The 15,395-nt window shown below is 44.5% G+C and overlaps 1 protein-coding gene across 2 annotated transcripts in view; it reads right to left on the bottom strand.

Moving 5' to 3' along the window:
- The window catches only part of LOC117540303 (protein NLRC3-like), a 35,053-nt gene that overhangs the window by 3,082 nt on the left and 16,576 nt on the right, over positions 1-15,395 (bottom strand). For both annotated transcript variants that reach the window (XM_034206913.1, XM_034206922.1), the window contains exons 6-7: positions 14,871-15,041; positions 10,068-10,238 (exon numbers count right to left, since the gene is read on the bottom strand). In XM_034206913.1, coding sequence (XP_034062804.1) covers positions 10,068-10,238; positions 14,871-15,041 — 342 coding nt within the window. The remainder of the gene's footprint in view (positions 1-10,067; positions 10,239-14,870; positions 15,042-15,395) is intronic.

The following is a 15,395-nucleotide window of genomic DNA, read 5'->3' as shown; positions in this document are numbered from 1 at the left end:
TCAGTTTTATCTTTGTTTAATTGGAGAAAGTTCTGACACATCCAGTCATTGATTTGTTCAATGCACTTACTCAGTGTTTGAATTGGAGCATAGTCTCCTGGTGAAATTGTTATGTAAATGTGTGTGTCATCTGCATAGCTATGGTAACTTATTTTGTTGTTCTTCATTATCTGAGCCAGTGGTAGCATGTAGATGTTAAAGAGAAGAGGCCCCAAGATGGAGCCTTGAGGTACCCCACATGTCATATTTGTCAACTCAGATGTGTATTTACCTATAGAAACAAAGTTGTTTCTGTCCTTTAAGTAGGATTCAAACCAATTCAGAACTGTTTCCGAAAGTCCCACCCAGTTTTCCAGTCGGTCTAGTAATATGCTGTGGTCAACAGTGTCAAACGCAGCACTGAGATCTAATAATACTAACACTGAAGTTCTGCCACTGTCTGTGTTTAAGTGGATGTCATTAAAGACCTTTACAAGAGCAGTCTCAGTGCTGTGGTTTGGACGAAAGCCTGACTGGAACACATCCAAACAGTTATTTAAATGCAAGAAATTACTCAACTGTTGAAAAACAACTTTTTCAATGATTTTACCTCGAAATGGCAGGTTTGATATGGGCCTGTAATTGTTCATTACTGAAGCATCTAGATTATTCTTTTTTAGAGCGGTTTAATGACTGCAGTTTTCAGGGCCTGTGGAAAAACACCTGAGTGAAGAGATTTGTTTACTATATGAAGTAGATCTGAGGCCATGCAACAAAAAACATCTTTGAAAAATCCTGTTGGAATAATATCAAGGCAGCAGGAGGAGGATTTCAGAAGTTGTATAATGTCCTCTAGGTTTTTATCATTAATCTGATGGAATTGTGTCATGGTGTTTGAATTGATGTTAGGTGGACACAGAGACAACACATTCGCTGTTCCTGATGCAGAGGCACTGACTGCTTGTCTGATGTTCTGAATGTTGTCAGTGAAAAAGGCAAAATCATTGCACGCCCTGGTGGATAGAAATTCAGAGGCTACTGACACTGGGGGGTTAGTCAGTCTGTCGACGGTAGCAAACAAGGCGCGTGCGTTGTTTTTGTTTTTGGTAATGATGTCAGAGAAGAACGATTGTCGTGCGTTTTTCAATTCCAAATTATAAAGGCCAAGTCTCTCTTTATAGATTTCAAAGTGAACCTGGAGATTTGTTTTTCGCCACCTGCGTTCAGCTTTTCGACATTCTCTTTTTTCTGTTTTCACGCTCATGGCCTTTCTCCATGGAGATATTTTATTCCCAGTCACTTCCTTTACCTTAGTTGGAGCAATGGCATCTATAACATTTTTATATGAATTAAAATGATCTACTAGCTCATTTACTGAGATGTTAGCAGGGGCAAGTGTGGAAGAAAGATTCTGAGTAAACATTTCCCTAGTATCTTTAGTTAAATATCGCTTTGTGGTTACCTCTTTTTGAACATTTTTGTGAACAGATAGAGCTCTCAAAGAAAACACAGGAATGGTCAGAGAGTGCAACATCAGTCACCACAACCTCAGAGATATTCAGACCCTTTGAGATAATTAAGTCCAGAGTGTGCCCCTTATTGTGCGTGGGCTCCGTCACATGCTGAGTCAGTCCATAGCTATCAAGAACACAAAACAGTTCTTTAGCCCCTCTGTCCTGGGGGTTGTCAACATGGATGTTAAAATCACCAACAATGACTAGACGGTCAAAGTCAATACACACTAGGGATGAACACAACCCAACAGTTTGAGATCCAGGTTAAAATAAGTGTTTGTTCTTTGAGTCAGCTTCAAAGTCCTGATCTCATGCTTTACATCCCATCATATCTTCTCTGCAAACACTACGACTGACTGCCACAGCTCTCTGCTGCATCACAGGAAGTAACAGTGATTAGAAACTAAAAACATCCCATCAAAAACACACTACCTTTCCCACTCTTCTGTAAAACCCCACATGTCTGTTAGAGAGCTGATTACTAAAGTTTTGCTTTGCATTTCCAGCTGGCCTTCTATAGTTTGTGGAAGAATGAAAGAGCCTGCAGTCAGTGTGTCATGGTTTTGGATTGTTGTTTTCATTTTCCACCTTTTTATTTTGAAATGTTTTCCTCCTGTCCGGTCCTACTTCCTGTGTTTGCCTTCCTGTCGTTAGTTTCCCTAGTGTGTCTGATTGTGTTCACCTGTTGCCCTTGTGTTTCTGTCTCCCCTGCCCAGCTGTGTCTTGTCGATTACCCTTCTGTGTATTTAGCAGCCTGTCCTCCGACAAAAAACGACCATATAGGCCGATTGTTCAAGCCCTTATTACGACCCAAAGTGCATGTTGTTTCTTACACGACCACTAGAGGTGCTCTAGTGGTCGTGTAAGAAACAACATGCTCCCGGCCCGTTCATTGCAAACGCTCCGGAGGGACGTTTATTCACAAATAACCCTCTCTGGAAAATCCTAAATTGTGGAATAGTTTGGCCATTAAAACGCTTTTTGATTCGATTTCTGGCGAGAAGTGTATATTGTACTCTTAGAATCCACGTCCAGTCGATGTGTAGGATCTATAGTTTGATAGATATTACGAAGATGATTTGAGATCTTGCCAGGATAACGTGTATGCAGCTTCCATGTAAAGTTAGCGTGGGTGAAAACAGTTTTTCCGGTCTCGAAGTTTTCATAATGAAACCGGATATATTCCCCTCACTGTCAAATGATTACACAGTGATATCTGCATTACTCATCCACTAAGAAACATCAGTTTATCCTTGTTAATTACACAATATTGATTGGTTTAAATTGTGTACAATGCTTTTGTATTTTTAACCTTTGATTCAGAGAAACAAATAGTTTTAGACACTACAGTTTCCGAAGGCACTACACTACCCAGAATCCCCAGCTATCATTTGGGACTACAACATCCGCCTTGCTTTACAAACCCCGTGATTAGTCATCAAGCCCTGTGATTGGATGTTGGAGTGGCAGTGCGACTGTCAGGATTCTCATGTTATGTCACGTTTGTAGTTTTGTATGTCTGGTTATGGGTATTTTCCTCCTTGTATATTGTCTGGTCCTTCTTCCTGTGTTTTTCCCCTGTCGTTAGTTTCCCTGGTGTGTCTAATTGTCTGATTGTGTTCACCTGTGGCCCTTGTGTTTCTCCTCCCCTGCCCGGCTGTTTCTCATCTTGTGATTACCCCTCCCTATATTTAGTCTGGTCTCGTCCTGTGTTCAGTGTTGGTTCGTCTTTTGTTTGTGAATGAGTTCACCGGTGAGAGTTCTGTTTTGTCCAAGTTATTTTTATCCTTGAAATAAAGGCTTTTTTCAGCATTATCTGCATTTGGGTCCTGCTTGCTTCACTCACCGTAACAGTATGAACCAACCAAGGATGGGCCCAGCAGATCCATTTGAGCAGGAATTATTGGATTTTTCCTTTTCTCTGGCTTACTGCTCTGATCGATGGAGGGGAGCGTCCGGAGTTCAGCAGCGAGAGGCTGCTCTGGCTGAGGCGCACCAGAGGGCGACGTAGAAACCAGGTTTAGTTAAATTCTTACCTGGCTGGATTTTGGACTTCCTCTCGGTGTGTGATTCCCGGCCTGCTAGCCCAAGGCATGATAGCTCCCTGCCTCCCAATTCCCAACCTGACACCATACGCCTTGGTGTGTTCCGTCTGGAGTCAACCCTTGCTTCTGCCCCAGTTTCTGCTCCTGTCCAAGAGCCGGAACTCTCTTAGGAGCCTTTTGGAGGCTCCGTGGACCTCCAAAAGGCTCCTAAGAGAAGGAGTCGCAGGTCCAGCCCTAGCCACAGAAGCCATGCTTTAGGCTCCAGTACAGGCCCCAGCAGCCATGGTTCCAGCCCCAGTTCTGGCCCCAGCAGCCATGGTTCCGGCCCCAGTTCTGGCCCCAGCAGCCATGGTTCCAGCCCCAGTTCTGGCCCCAGCAGCCATGATTCCGGCTCCAGTACAGGCCCCAGCAGCCATGGTTCCGGCCCCAGTTCTGGCCCCAGCAGCCATGGTTCCAGCCCCAGTTCTGGCCGCAGCAGCCATGGTTCCGGCCCCTGTTCTGGCCCCAGCAGCCATGGTTCCAGCCTCAGTCCTGGCCCCAGCAGCCATGGTTTCGACTCTAGCCCCTCGTCTCCGGCCGACGCCAGCACCACCCCGTATCCTGTCGGCGTACCGGCCGACTACTCTCCTGCCGGGGGTCCTGCCAACCCTATGTCCTGTGCCGTTGGAGGTTCCGCTGGGGTTCCTGCCAGCTCCATGTCCTGCCCCGTTGGGGGGTCCCGCCGACTACTCTCCTGCCGGGGGGTCCTGCCAACCCTGTGTCCTGTCCCGTTGGGGTCCAACCGACGACTCTTCTGCCGGGGGTCCTGCCAATCCCATGTCTTGTTCCGTTGGAGGGTCCCGCATCACCTGTGTCGCCGTGGGTCCTGCCAACTCCTGGTCCTCTTCTGTGGGGGATCCTGCCGAAGCTGTCCCACCGGCTCCGGTTCCTGTCCGGCCGACACCGGGTCCTGCCCGGCCTCCGGAGCTGTCCCGTCAGCGCTTTCCTGCCCGGCCTCCGGAGCTGTCTGGTCTTCGCCCTCGAGCCCGGCCCCCTGAGAGCCGCGGTCTTCGCACCTCGAGCCCGGCCCACTGAGAGCCGTGGTCTTTCGCCCTCGAACCCGGCCCCCTGACTCTTCCTGCCGCTGCCTTCGCCCTCATGCTCGGCCCCCCTGAGTTCGCCCGCTGTGGCCTTCGCCCACCATGGACTCTGCCTTGCCCCGGGCCGTCCGCCCGAGACCCCCACCTTGGACTCTGCCTTGCCCCCGGGCCGTCCGCCCGAGACCCCCACCTTGGACTCTGCCTTGCCCCCGGGCCGTCCGCCCGAGTCCCCCTTCTCGGCTTCTGCCTTGCCCCCGGGCCGTCCAGCCCGAGATCCCTTCCGGGTCTCCACTGTGCTCCTGGGCTGTCAGCCCAAGACCCGTCCTCCAGACCCCCCTCCAGACCCCCTCCACCCACCCTGGTGGCCCTAGTTTTGCGGTTCTCCTCCCCTGCCCGGCTGTTTCTCGTCTTGTGATTACCTCCTCCCTGTATTTAGTCTGGTCTCGTCCTGTGTTCAGTGTTGGTTCGTCTTTGTTTGTGAATGAGTTCACCCGGTGAGAGTTCTGTTTTGTCGAAGTTATTTTTATTTGTATCCTTGAAATAAGGCTTTTTTCAGCGTTATCTGCATTTGGGTCCTGCTTGCTTCACTCACCGTAACAGCGACAAGGTTACGCTGAGTGTCAAACAGCTCTATGAAATGGAATGGAACCACGGCAGACTTTCCAAAACTGGAATTAGACGGGTCCAGCCCCCCCCCCCCTCCCACAATTAGAAGTTGCCAGTATTAAATGGTGTACACCCTGGAGGTTTAGGGGATACGAAACAGTGGTGTAATCAAATGTAAAACATATAATTAATAAATGGGTGAATTAATATACCCACATGACAGCTAAGGTCAGAAGAGCTTTACTTAACAGCTGGTCTTATGTATGTGACCCCTCCTGTTGTTCATTGATAAGCCTGAAACATGCACTTGTCAAGGTTCAGAGGCACATTTTGCAAATATGGCAGTAGCCATCGATCATCTTAAGATAAGATATACTTTATTGATCACAAGTTGGGAAATGTTTTTGTTACAGCAGCATACTACTTTGTTCTATTCCACTACAATTCAGAGGTTAACCTGGTATTTTTACTCCACGACATTTATTTTAGTTACTTTGCAGATTCTGATTAATGATGTGAAATATAAACAACCCTTAAATCAGACTTTAGTTACACCTGAGTCAAATTCAGGGAAGGTGATTGTCAAGTTTCAAAATAAACTATGCAATATATTGGACGTTAAGTACTTTGTCAGACTTCATATTTATCTGTGGATAACCCCAACGTTTAATTCTTATTCAAAAGAAGACCTTAACTTAAAGTATTCTTTAATGTTTAAATAAAGCCTTATTAGTTTGTCTGTTTTGCACATCCTCCTGTTAATATCTTTGGACGTCCTGCACTAAACTGTTTTATTGTAGAGATCACTACAGTATCTTCTTGATATTTTCTATTCTATATATCTATCATGCCTTCTACTTTCCCCACATTTTGTATGTAGGCTACTCTTAATATTTAAATGTTTTCATCAAATAAAACGTATTCAACAACAACATTCAATAACGTGCTTTAACCACTAGGCGGCGTGGGTTAAAAAACCAGTGGTGTAGTTAATAAAACATATCACACACATGACTATTAACTTTATTGTGAAATGAAAACAGAACGGTAAAGGAAAATACAGTTTCAGTCTCTCGATTTGAAGCTTATGCATTGTACCATGAACCTGTATAGACCTGTAACAGTCAACTGCATGAGGAGTTGGAAAGGTAGTAAATAATGACAGCTAAGGTCAGAAGAGCTTTATACTGGCTCCCTATAGAAAACAGGATAGAATTTCAAATTCTTCTTCTCGCCTACAAAGCACTTAATGGGCAGGCGCCATCTTACCTTAAATAACTCATTGGGCAGGGGTGGCCAACCCGAGGCTCTCGAGCCGCATGCGGCTCTTTGCCTAGTTTCATGCGGCTCTTCAGTTCATATCGAATTTTATATGTGTAAGTTTGGGGGAGAGACACTGACTCCTGACTAGTGTTGCACGGTGTACCGATACTTGAAAGGTACCGCGATACCCTGCCGTTAAAAACGTTACGATTCCTCCGTTTCATTAGTATCGGTACTTTAAGAATGACGGGGAAAAGTACTTTAATAAGAGCCGTGTGTGTTCAGCGCTCTGCTTCCACTCCCTGCACTGCAGCCGTGCCTGCAGTCCCTCCCCTCTCAAGCACGCTCAAGTGCCTCCCCTCTCAAGCACGCTCTAAGTGCCTCCCCTCTCTCGTGCATGCGCTAGCTGCCAGAGCATGTGAGAAAACGAGAAGCATGGCTGCAAGTGGGAGTGCAGCGACCGCTGCGTCTCGGCTTGTTGACAAAAAAGACGCCAGAAGCGAAATTTGGAAGTATTTTAGCTATATCTCTGACAGTGAGGGCAAGCCTACGGACACCACGAGGCCTGTCTGTAAGACATGTATTAATTGTATTTAATACGAATTCTTGTCAGTTATTTTATTTATTGTTCTCATTGTTTAAAAGTGTGTGTTATGGTTATGGTTCTGGTGTGAAATAAAGCAGAATAATTACATTTAAGACTGTTTCCCTTTTTTAAAGAAAAGTATCGAAAAAGAATCGGAATCGCAATTCTTGACTTGGTATCGAAACCAAAATGTTGGTATCGTGACAGCACTAGCTACTCCTGACAGTTAAACCTGATATTTAGTAGGTCTGTTAAGTATTGAATGCTGATAATTCTGACGTAATTTGGCCGGTCAAAGTTGTTTGGGCTCGGATAAAATCGCTCCGTTACTTTCGTCCCGTGTTATGTATGTTGTGTATGTGTGGTGTCAGTATGAGAGGATGACAGCGCGTATAATTTTGATGTGGCCCAAGAGCCAATCACAATAATACCTGCGATGCAGGGAACCAATCACCTTTGAGGGGGGGAAAACCTATCGTTGATTAAACATTATCCAGTGTTTCCCCTACCATTGTCTTGGAGGGGCGCTGCACCTCGCCAACGGAGTCCCGCGCCCCCCCCCTGAAATTCAAGGTGTTTAAAAAATATATATAATTTTTTTTTTAAATATATATATAGCACCAAATTGCAAATAATCTATAACTACTGTCACTTTTAACATTGAACATGTGCTCTTTTATTAAATAAACTAAACGCTTTCATTTGAAGTTGTGAGTTTAGTGTTTTTGACCCTAAGAAACACTGATGCATTAATCAATAACAATAATCCACAGCTCCTCTCTCTGCTCCAGAGGATTTAAAAAAAATATATCCCAATGCCACAAAAATGCATCAGTGACGTGGTTGAAATCTTGTCTCCAGAAAACAAAAAACTGAAACAAGCGGTATCAGTGACTGTGTGTTTGATGTGGCTCTTTGCAGTAACATAGAAAAAATGTGGCTCTTAACCTCTGACTGGTTGGCCACCCCTGTACTAGGGCATTGCGTTCCAAGAATGCAGGGTTGTTGGTTGTTCCTAGAGTCTCTAAAAGTACAATGGGAGCCAGAGCCTTTTCTTATCAAGCTCCACATTTGTGGAATCAGCTTCCAGTTTGTGTTCGGGCGGCAGACACCCTATCCGTTTTTAAGAGTGCGCTTAAGACCTTCCTTTTTGATAAAGCTTATAGTTAGGGCTGATTAGATTCAGCCCTAGTTTTGCTGATATAGGCTTAGTTTGTCGGGGGACATCTTACTTCTTCCTTCTCTCTGTCTATACCTGTGTACTCTCATGTTCCGATTAACCCAGCTTCCCCAAATGTCTTTCTTTTTGGTGTCTATATACGCCAGGATCCGGAGTCATGGATGATCCTGCGCTCCTCTGTCCTGCATCGCGAGCCCTGGATCTTGAGTCGTGGCTGTGGTCCTGGATCATAGGTCCTGGATGGATATCCTCGTGGATTCATCTTCCTATTATACACACATGCATTTCCAAACATTTGGACTACCTATGTTGCAAATGTATTATCTTTTCAATTTACACACGGCATCTATTGCACGTCTGTCCGTCCTGGGAGAGGGATCCCTCCTCTGTTGCTCTCCCTGAGGTTTCTCCCATGTTCCCTTTAAACTGTGGCTTTTCTCCGGAAGTTTTTCCATGTACTATGTGAGGGTCTAAGGACAGAGGGTCTAAGGACAGAGGGTCTAAGGACAGAGGGTGTCGTATTGTCATACTGATATGTTGTACAAACTGTGAAGTCCACTGAGACAAATGTAACATTTGTGATATTGGGCTATATAAATAAACATTGATTGATTGAATAATATCTTTAAAAACTACAAACAAATCCCTTTCTATCAGCTGTGCACCGTTATGGTGTAAATACAGCCTATCTACCAATTGGATTAAATATAAAAGTCAGCCGAATTAGTGTTGATACTGCAAGGAGACGTATTGTGTGAAAAGAAATGGAAGATGTTGTTGAATTGCTAATATATTTATGATCACATATTCAGTTTTGGCGGCATTTCTTACAGTTTGTCAAAAGGTCTTCTGATCAGGGCTCTATAAATAGAGAACTACGGCAGATATGTAATATTTAATGCAGCCGAACCGTGTATTGCAATGCCGTTATGTGATGACTTCCAAAGAGAAAAGCAAGAACACTCGGAATTAAGTATTATTTTATTTTTAAAAAATGTTTTTCCGATTTCATATCTTATAAACACCATATCCCAACATGCATTGCGGCTAAAACAATCGATGTTTTAGCCTATCAAAACGTTTTATTATGAAAACGTCGAGACCGGAAATACTGTTTTCAACCCGTAACTTTACATGGAGGCTGCCGCATACCTCAAATCATCTTCGTAATATCTATCAAACTATAGATCCTACATATCGACTGGACGTGGATTCTAAAAGTACAATATACACTTCTCGCCAGAAATCTAATCAAAAAGCGTTTTAATGGACAAACTATCCTACAATTTAGGATTTTACAGAGAGGGTTATTTGTGAATGAACGGGCCGGGAGCATGTTGTTTCTTACACGACCACTAGAGCACCTCTAGTGCACCACTTTAAAACGTGTCTCTGGGTCGTAATGAGGGCATGAACAATCGGCCTATATAGTCGTATGAGTTGGAGGACTAGTCTTGTCTTGTCCTGTGCTCCATGTCTGTTCGTCGTCGTTTCTCGTCTATGATACCTGTTAGTGTCTTTGCTCTTGTCCATGCTACCACTGTCACGCTCCATGTTTGCTCCTGAGGTTTTGTGTCCTGATCCTTCCTCGTACTCCCCCGGTTTTGGTATGTTAAGTTGCTCCTTGTTTTCTTTTGTCATTCAGCTTTGGGAAATAAAGCTCAATTTTTGTTACCTGACCTTTTAGTCCTTTCACTGCATTTTGGTCCTATTTCCCCCCAGCCCTGACACAGTGGGTAACATCACTGATCTGTTGTGATTCCCCAGTGAGAGAAACACCTCCCTGTGTTTAATACACCTCTGCCCCTTACTGACCTGAGGGTCTCCAGTCTGCAGTCTGGACTCTCCAGAAGATCTCTCAGCAGCTTCACTCCTGAATCTTGCAGATCGTTGTAACTCAGGTCCAGAACTCTCAGATGGATGTTGGACTTCAGAGCTGAGGCCAGAGCAGAACAGCTGATCGAAGACAAACTGCACCACCTCAGTCTGAATAAAGAAAACATGATGTAACTTTAGAAAACAATGTTCCTGTTAGAAATAACTCCAGGTTTAAAAATCTGATCAGAGTTAAACAGGGTTTTAATCCATTAGGGTCCAAAAATTATTTTTACTTATAGTGAAAACTACCCTTGGATGATGGGTTAGTAGACTGAAAGCTTTAGGAATCCAAAGTACAACATATAATAAGTACCCTGTATTAAGATTTATGCAAAACAAGTGACATTTGACCTTTTTAGAGAGTTAGCAAAAATAACTCCACCTCTGAGGTGATTTGGGTGGAAATGGGCGTTTTTGCCGTTTCTCTGGAACCCATTGGTCGATATTGATGATTGACATCTCTTTTTAACCGTTAGAGCCAATATAATCAAAGGGGGATTTCCACATACACACCAACGTTACCAAAACAAAGTGGGGGCTATGCGCATGCAGTTTTGCCCAGAGCGAAACCTATCTCACGCTCTGAAATCTGAAAACGGAAAAGTAGGTTTATCAAAAATCATTTCAAAGGGACACAGACACATTGGATTAACCTATGGATTAACTTCAGCACCGTTTTTATCATTTTAATGCCATTGAAGACAATTTTTTATCAGACAACGACTAAGGTCAGACATATTCCCCGTTTTGGATACCTAGCGCCACAAGTTCTTATCATGGAGTGATGAGATAGATACCTATCGATTCTGTGTATTCTCACGATGCTAATCGGTATGTTGGATGTGCAGTTATGATAAGTAATACGGGTGTTATACCGTGTTTTCTGTGCAAACGCCGTTAGCATTTTTTCGCTCGTGGCTAATTCAGAGGCTCAGCGCTAGTTTTGTGTTTTGTTTTGCAAAACACTTTATTCTGCACTGTGACTGCAGAGCTGCTAGAAGTCCTTCTCTGGGTGATAGACCCATGAATTTGAGGAGAACATCATTTTACTAGATGTAATGTTTGCGTGATTATTCATAATGGATAGAAAGCCATATGTTGGAGGAGAGTCAGCTCGTCTGTTTCTCTTGTGATCCTAATTTTCATATTTATAAAAGTTTGCTTTGCTCAAATTAACAATTGTGTGAAAATTAAAGAACAAAAAACAGACCAAGCCAACCAATGTTTTCCCCCATCTATTTGCTAAGTCAAGCTAACCAGCTGCTTTTGGTAGCATACTGACATACAGATGTGATCATATACCAGTCATTAGTCTACAAACTAAAAAACATCACATAAAACATTAAAATAAAAAACACACTACCTTTTCCTCTCTTCTGTAAAACCCCATATGTCTGTTAGAGAGTTGATTACTAAAGTGTGGCTTTGCATTTCCAGCTGGCCTTCTATAGTTGATGGAAGAATGGAAGAGCCTGCAGTCAGTGGGTAACATCACTGATCGTTTCCCCAGTGAGAGAAACACCTCCCTGAGTTTAATACAATACTGCTGAACAGCAGAGACCCCTTACCAGAGGTTGCGCTAGACTTTTTCGCTGGGTAGAGGACATGGACGTCCACTCTCGGGAGACGTCCGAGAGTGGTGCGGTTACCCAAAGTGACAGACCTAATTTTACCCAGGAAAAGAGTTTGAAAACGTTGGGAAAAGTGGTGTAAATAGAGGCAGAGTGAACCTCTGAACCCAGAGAGCAGGCTGTACAGAAAATGTAAAAAAGTATCCAAAAATATTGCCTCATAAGGCGGGTAGAGTCCCCTGTCAACTCCCCTTACATTCCTCCAGAGTCAACATTTGTCAGAGTAATTTTGTTGAGAACCAGGCAAAACGGGGGAAAATGAGAAAATGTATCCAAAAATAGTGCCTCATAACGCGGGTAGAGTCCCCTGTCAACTCCCCTTGCATTCGTCCAGTCAAAATTGTCACGATCTGTCTTTGTGGTGTTTTGTCTTGTCTAGATCTGTTTTTGGTTTTCTGTCTGCGTTGTGTTTTGTCTTATTTGGATCTGTCTGTGGTTCCCTGTCGTTAGTTTCCCTGGTGTGTCTGATTACCCGATTGTGTTCACCTGTGGCCCCTGTGTTTTCTCCTCCCTCCTCACCTGTGTCTTGTTTGTGTGATTAGTCTTGTGTGTATTTAAGTTCTGGTTTTTCTGTCTGTCTTTGTCGGTTCGTCTTTCGTTGTTGACTGTGTTCACCGGTAAGTGTTCTGTCTGTCCAAGTTCTATTTTCGTTATCCTTGAAATAAAGGTATATCAGTTTAATCTGCATTTGGGTCCTGCTTCCTTCGCTCTACCGTGACAGAACGAACCGACCAAGAATGGACCCAGCAGACAGTTTGTACGAGGTGAAGTACAATTGAACATGCTTGAGGAATGACTTTAGATATGCCTCCAGTACTGAAGAGAGGCAGTCAGTTATTTATGCGGCACGCCAGGAGGTAACCTCAAGGCCCTGGTTGAGGGAGTTGCTCCCCGAGTGGGTGGAGGACTTTTTGGGCAGCTTTGAGGTCAAACCTCTTTCCCGGCCTGCTAGCTCCAGGCATGCTAGCCCCCTGCCTCCCAATTCCCAACCTGACACCATACGTCTCGGTGTGTTCCGTCTGGAGTCAACCTCTGCTTTTTCCCCAGTTCCTGCTCCTGTCCAGGAGCCGTTCTCTGGAACTCTGGCTTATGGAGGTCCACGGAGTATTCAGGCGGCTGCTAAGAGGAGTCGTCGCAAGGCCAGGCTAGCAGCCCGAGCAGCCATGGATTCGGCTCCAGAACCGGACCTTACAGCCATGTTTCCGGCTTCAGAACCGGACCTTACAGCCATGATTCTGGCTTCAGAGCCGGCCCATTCAGCCATGTTTCCGGTGATTGCAACAATGGGTCCGATGCTTCAATGCATGGTACACTGACCAAGGGAGGACTTGGGTTACCACCGGGTTAAATGGTCCCACCTCCGCACCAACGCGGAGGTTGGCTGGTGATGAAAACATTGGGTCGTCATGCATCAATTCATGGTGCGCCGACCATGAGAGGGTTTGGGGTGCCCCAGAACCAGGCAGTACCCCAGCAGGAAACACGTGTTATCGTCAAAGGTGATAGAACCGGGGTAAAGCAAACAAAGTGTCCGACAATAGTGATTTGTGAGGCGGCCATAGAGTCTGTCATCTCTCGGTCCTATCCTCCAGGCAATGTGGTTACCAGAACTGGGTCAAATTGACCAAAATGTAAAAAAAATACGTTTCAATTCATCCATGGAAAAGGGCTGAAAATGAAAAAAAGTATCCGAAAATAGTGCATCATGAGCCCGCAAGAGTCCCCTGTCAACTCCCCTTGCATTCCTCCACAGTCAGAAAAAGTCTGAGTTCACTTCTTGGAGATCCATAGAAAGGGGTGAAAGTGAGAAAATGTATCCGAAAATAGTGTCTCATAATGCGGGTAGAGTCCCCTCAAACTCCCCTTGCATTCCTCCACAGTCAGAAAAAGTCTGAGTTCACTTTTTGGAGAACCATAAAAAAGGGCTAAAAGTGATCAAATATGTCCGAAAATAGTGCCTCATAATGCAAGCAGAGTCCTCTCAAACTCCCCTTACATACCTCCAGAGACCAGTTCAAAAACATAAAGTTTGGTAAGAACCAGGCTGGGGGGTCTCCAGGCAACACATGTATCCGATCCAGAGTGCACATGTAGCGGATGAATTCCTCCAGGACATCAGACAGCCGTTTTTTTTCTGAGTCCTCTCAAAAACCGGGTTTCCGATTTCGTGCAGACAGTAGTCTGAAAAAGATGAATGCATTTTTTTGACGGAGAAGGGGGAGCTTGGTTTCCCCTCTCCGTTGTAAGTTGCAACGGAGAAGTGGGAAAGTGTCCGGGGCTTCGGCCCGAAGCGCCGAAAGGTTGAGCTCTGTTGGCACACTGAGATTTTTTTTTAACTTCATTTTTGATTATTTTAAGATATAATTGACTGTTTTCTTCACTTTTTTCTGCTTTCCACGGGTGGGGGCGCATGGCAGGCCGCCTATGAGCTCCCAAATTTGGCCTGGAATCTCCAGGATTTGTGGGCTAAGCTCCATAAACTGACCAAGTCACCCAGAAATGTCACTTGTATAGCCCAAACATATATAATACAAACACATTTAAATATTAAAAGGTACAATTGTGCTTCGAATTACCCGGAATTTGATTTATATAACCCCATGATAGTGAATAAAAATCATTTTCATGGAAAAAAGTGTTAAAACGCCTGATTAAAGCATATGCAGGACCCCAGTGAGCTCCAGACTATGTGCATTGTGTTAGGGAACCATGTTAATGATGAAATAAATCATTTAAATGCAAAGATAATGATTATAAATCATTTTTAGGGGGACAACTGTGGAGAGGAGCCTGAAAGAGCGAGCACGCTGTCAACGGGGGGGTGGACGCTCGCTCGTGAACTGTTAGCGTCGTGTTATGCACACAGCACCTCGCGAGAGCGCGCACAGCGTAAAGCAAATACTTTTGTTGATCTGTTCGGCAAAGTTAGGTTTTGAAAACTACATAATTTCCTTTTGGGCGGGCATGCATAACACGGCATAATACCGGAGCCCTGCTGTGAGAAAATGTTGGCGCTGTTCTGAGTTTGTTCTAATCCGTCAAAATGACGGACGGATTTCAGATTTTTCCCTCATTGTTAAAAAAAATCCATCCTCTGCCCCTTACTTACCTGAGAAACTCCAGTCTGCAGTCTGGACTCTCCAGAAGATCTCTCAGCAGCTCCACTCCTGAATCCTGCAGATCGTTGTTACTCAGGTCCAGATCTCTCAGATGGATGTTGGACTTCAGAGCTGAGATCAGAGCAGAACAGCTGATCTCTGACAACCTGCAGCTCCTCAGTCTGAATAAAGAAAACATGATGTAAGACTCACACTGACTCATGGAGCACAGTGTGAGTCTGTGGAAGCTCAAACACTCTCCCTCACACATTCACCTTCTCTTTGTTATTCTGAATTCAGTGGCGGTTCTAGACCAATTTGACTGGGGGGGCCACTGGGGGGCCAGTTATTTTCTGAGGGGGGCACAATAAATAAATGCAGGACGAAAAAGAGAACTAGACAGTATGAAGTAATTGCGCATAAGAAAACAATGCAATACAGTTATTGGTATTTGTTTCAGTACACTTATTTATTTCAGATAGATCTTATAGTTATTACTGTTAGCTTCAGCTTAAGTTATAGTACAATGTTTGCAC

This window comes from Gymnodraco acuticeps, unplaced genomic scaffold (assembly GCF_902827175.1).
Source record: "Gymnodraco acuticeps unplaced genomic scaffold, fGymAcu1.1, whole genome shotgun sequence".
NCBI classification, from domain to species: domain Eukaryota; kingdom Metazoa; phylum Chordata; class Actinopteri; order Perciformes; family Bathydraconidae; genus Gymnodraco; species Gymnodraco acuticeps.
Note: the sequence above shows the minus strand (reverse complement) of the source record. Positions and strands in the feature narration are given on the sequence as shown.